The sequence below is a fragment of the Triticum aestivum genome, chromosome 3B, assembly GCF_018294505.1.
Source record: "Triticum aestivum cultivar Chinese Spring chromosome 3B, IWGSC CS RefSeq v2.1, whole genome shotgun sequence".
NCBI classification, from domain to species: Eukaryota; Viridiplantae; Streptophyta; class Magnoliopsida; order Poales; family Poaceae; genus Triticum; species Triticum aestivum.
This window is the reverse complement of record NC_057801.1, coordinates 263,151,790-263,153,472: the sequence shown is the minus strand read 5'-3', so window position 1 is coordinate 263,153,472 and position 1,683 is coordinate 263,151,790. Positions and strand designations below refer to the sequence as shown.

The 1,683-nt window shown below is 56.9% G+C and overlaps 1 protein-coding gene across 1 annotated transcript; it reads right to left on the bottom strand.

Annotated features, from left to right (window-relative positions):
* Positions 1–469: 469 nt before the first annotated feature.
* Positions 470–1,436, bottom strand: LOC123065330 (E3 ubiquitin-protein ligase EL5). Its single transcript, XM_044488653.1, has one exon. It carries the CDS (start codon positions 1,322–1,324, stop codon positions 743–745), a length of 582 nt encoding a protein of 193 aa, XP_044344588.1. The 5' UTR covers positions 1,325–1,436; the 3' UTR covers positions 470–742.
* Between the last annotated feature and the right edge of the window lie 247 nt (positions 1,437–1,683).

The window sequence follows — 1,683 nt, the reverse complement described above, 5'->3', positions numbered from 1 at the left end:
CCTTGAATGAATAACAACACTCATCCTACAAGATAGCAAGGCCACGCCCGTCACTTACCCTGAACTGACACGGTGAAAGCGTTGACCTTGCCGAGGCAGACACTTAGGCCTTCAACTATATCCAGATATCCTCATTCTGTGTGATGTATTTCCTCCGAAATGTTAGAGTTCGCAAGCCGGGACATATCCAACTCATGGATCGCAAGCCCAACAGCTCGATCCGCCTAGTCTGGTCGATCTGGTTTGGAGATGCACTGCTCATTGAGTTGGTTGTCACTGTTACCATTTATCCATCATGACAAGAAGACGCTCCATCCATTGATCACCTTTACATAAGCTCTTAAATCTTAATAGACATATGGATGGAGATTTAGAAAAAGAGATGGATACTTTAACCTTCTAGAAGACGGAGAGAAAAAAAGATGGTGCGTACAATTGAATCACAACATTGCCATGATTGAAAAAAGTGGGGAATTAAGAGCGGCGGGTGAGCCATCGTTATCCATAAAAGCAATCAGCGAAGCATCATTTACCAAGACAAGACAGCATCACGGGACAGCAATAGCAACCATGCACCTATACATCACCTTTTTCAGCGAGAGATTTCACCAGCTACGTGAACGGGGGAAAAGAAGGAGGTAAAAAGAACGGGAACTCTGCCTCTCGCGTGGTAAAAATTGGAGCAAGCGGCGCAGGGGAGTGAACGGCCGGCCGGCATTGATCGTTTGCTACTCCAGCTTAATTACATGTGCCACAGCGCGGCGTCGTGGGAGTAGGACGAGGAGGGGGTGGAGGAAGGGTCTTCGTGCTCGTCGACGTAGATTTCGTCGTCGTCGAGGGCGCGTGCGCAGGCGCGGGGAGGCTCGCAGGGGAGGAGGCGGTCGCGGCAGAGCGGGCACGTGGCGCGCGGGCGGAGTAGCCAGGAGTCGAGGCACTCGCGGTGGAAGACGTGACGGCACCGGAGCTCGCGTACCTCCTCGCCGTCGTCGATCCGCGACAGGCAGAACACGCAGTCCACGGCCGCCCACTTGTCGCCGCCGCGGCGGTACACCGTGACGGCGAGGAGGTCCAGGTACTCGGACGGCAGCAGCTCCTCCTGCTGGAAGACGCCGCCGCCGACGACCGTGGCCGCGGAGGAGAAGCTGCCGGCCCGCGCGATGCGGTAGCCGAGGAAGGCGGAGCGCGACGGCCACGCGAACGCCTCGCCGCGGAGCGCGAGCGCGGCGAGGCGGAGGCCGGCCTCGGCCACGACGACGAGCAGGAGGAGGCAGGGGAGCGAGAAGGCGGCGAAGAGGACGGAGGCGAGCGCGCCGGCCACCTCCATTTTGTCTTATACGCGGGCGGCGGAGCGAAGCTTCTTTTCCTGCCGGGCTGGAGCGAAATGACAAGTGTGCTCAGGTCGGGGGCTCAGAGATTTGTTTACAGACAGGATAAGCGGGTGGTGGGCTGGTGGCTGCGTCGGGTGCGCCGTACGTGACGCCAGGACTCTCATCTGATCCAGCCCCAGTGCAGTGACGGCGATAGCACGGAATCAGGCTTAAAATCTTCTCCGTCGATCTAGAAACGAAGGATCTCTTTGCTCTCAACACTTTCATAATCTTTGACTAAACGTTGCTTATTTCGACAACCATGTGAGCACAAGGTTAGAGCATCTCGAGCCGTTGCCCCCCGGGCTCGAAAATT

Coding starts and splice junctions, on each gene's coding strand:
- LOC123065330 (XM_044488653.1), bottom strand. CDS start 1,324: ATGGAGGTGGCCGGCGCGCTCGCCTCCGTCCTCTTCGCCGCCTTCTCG.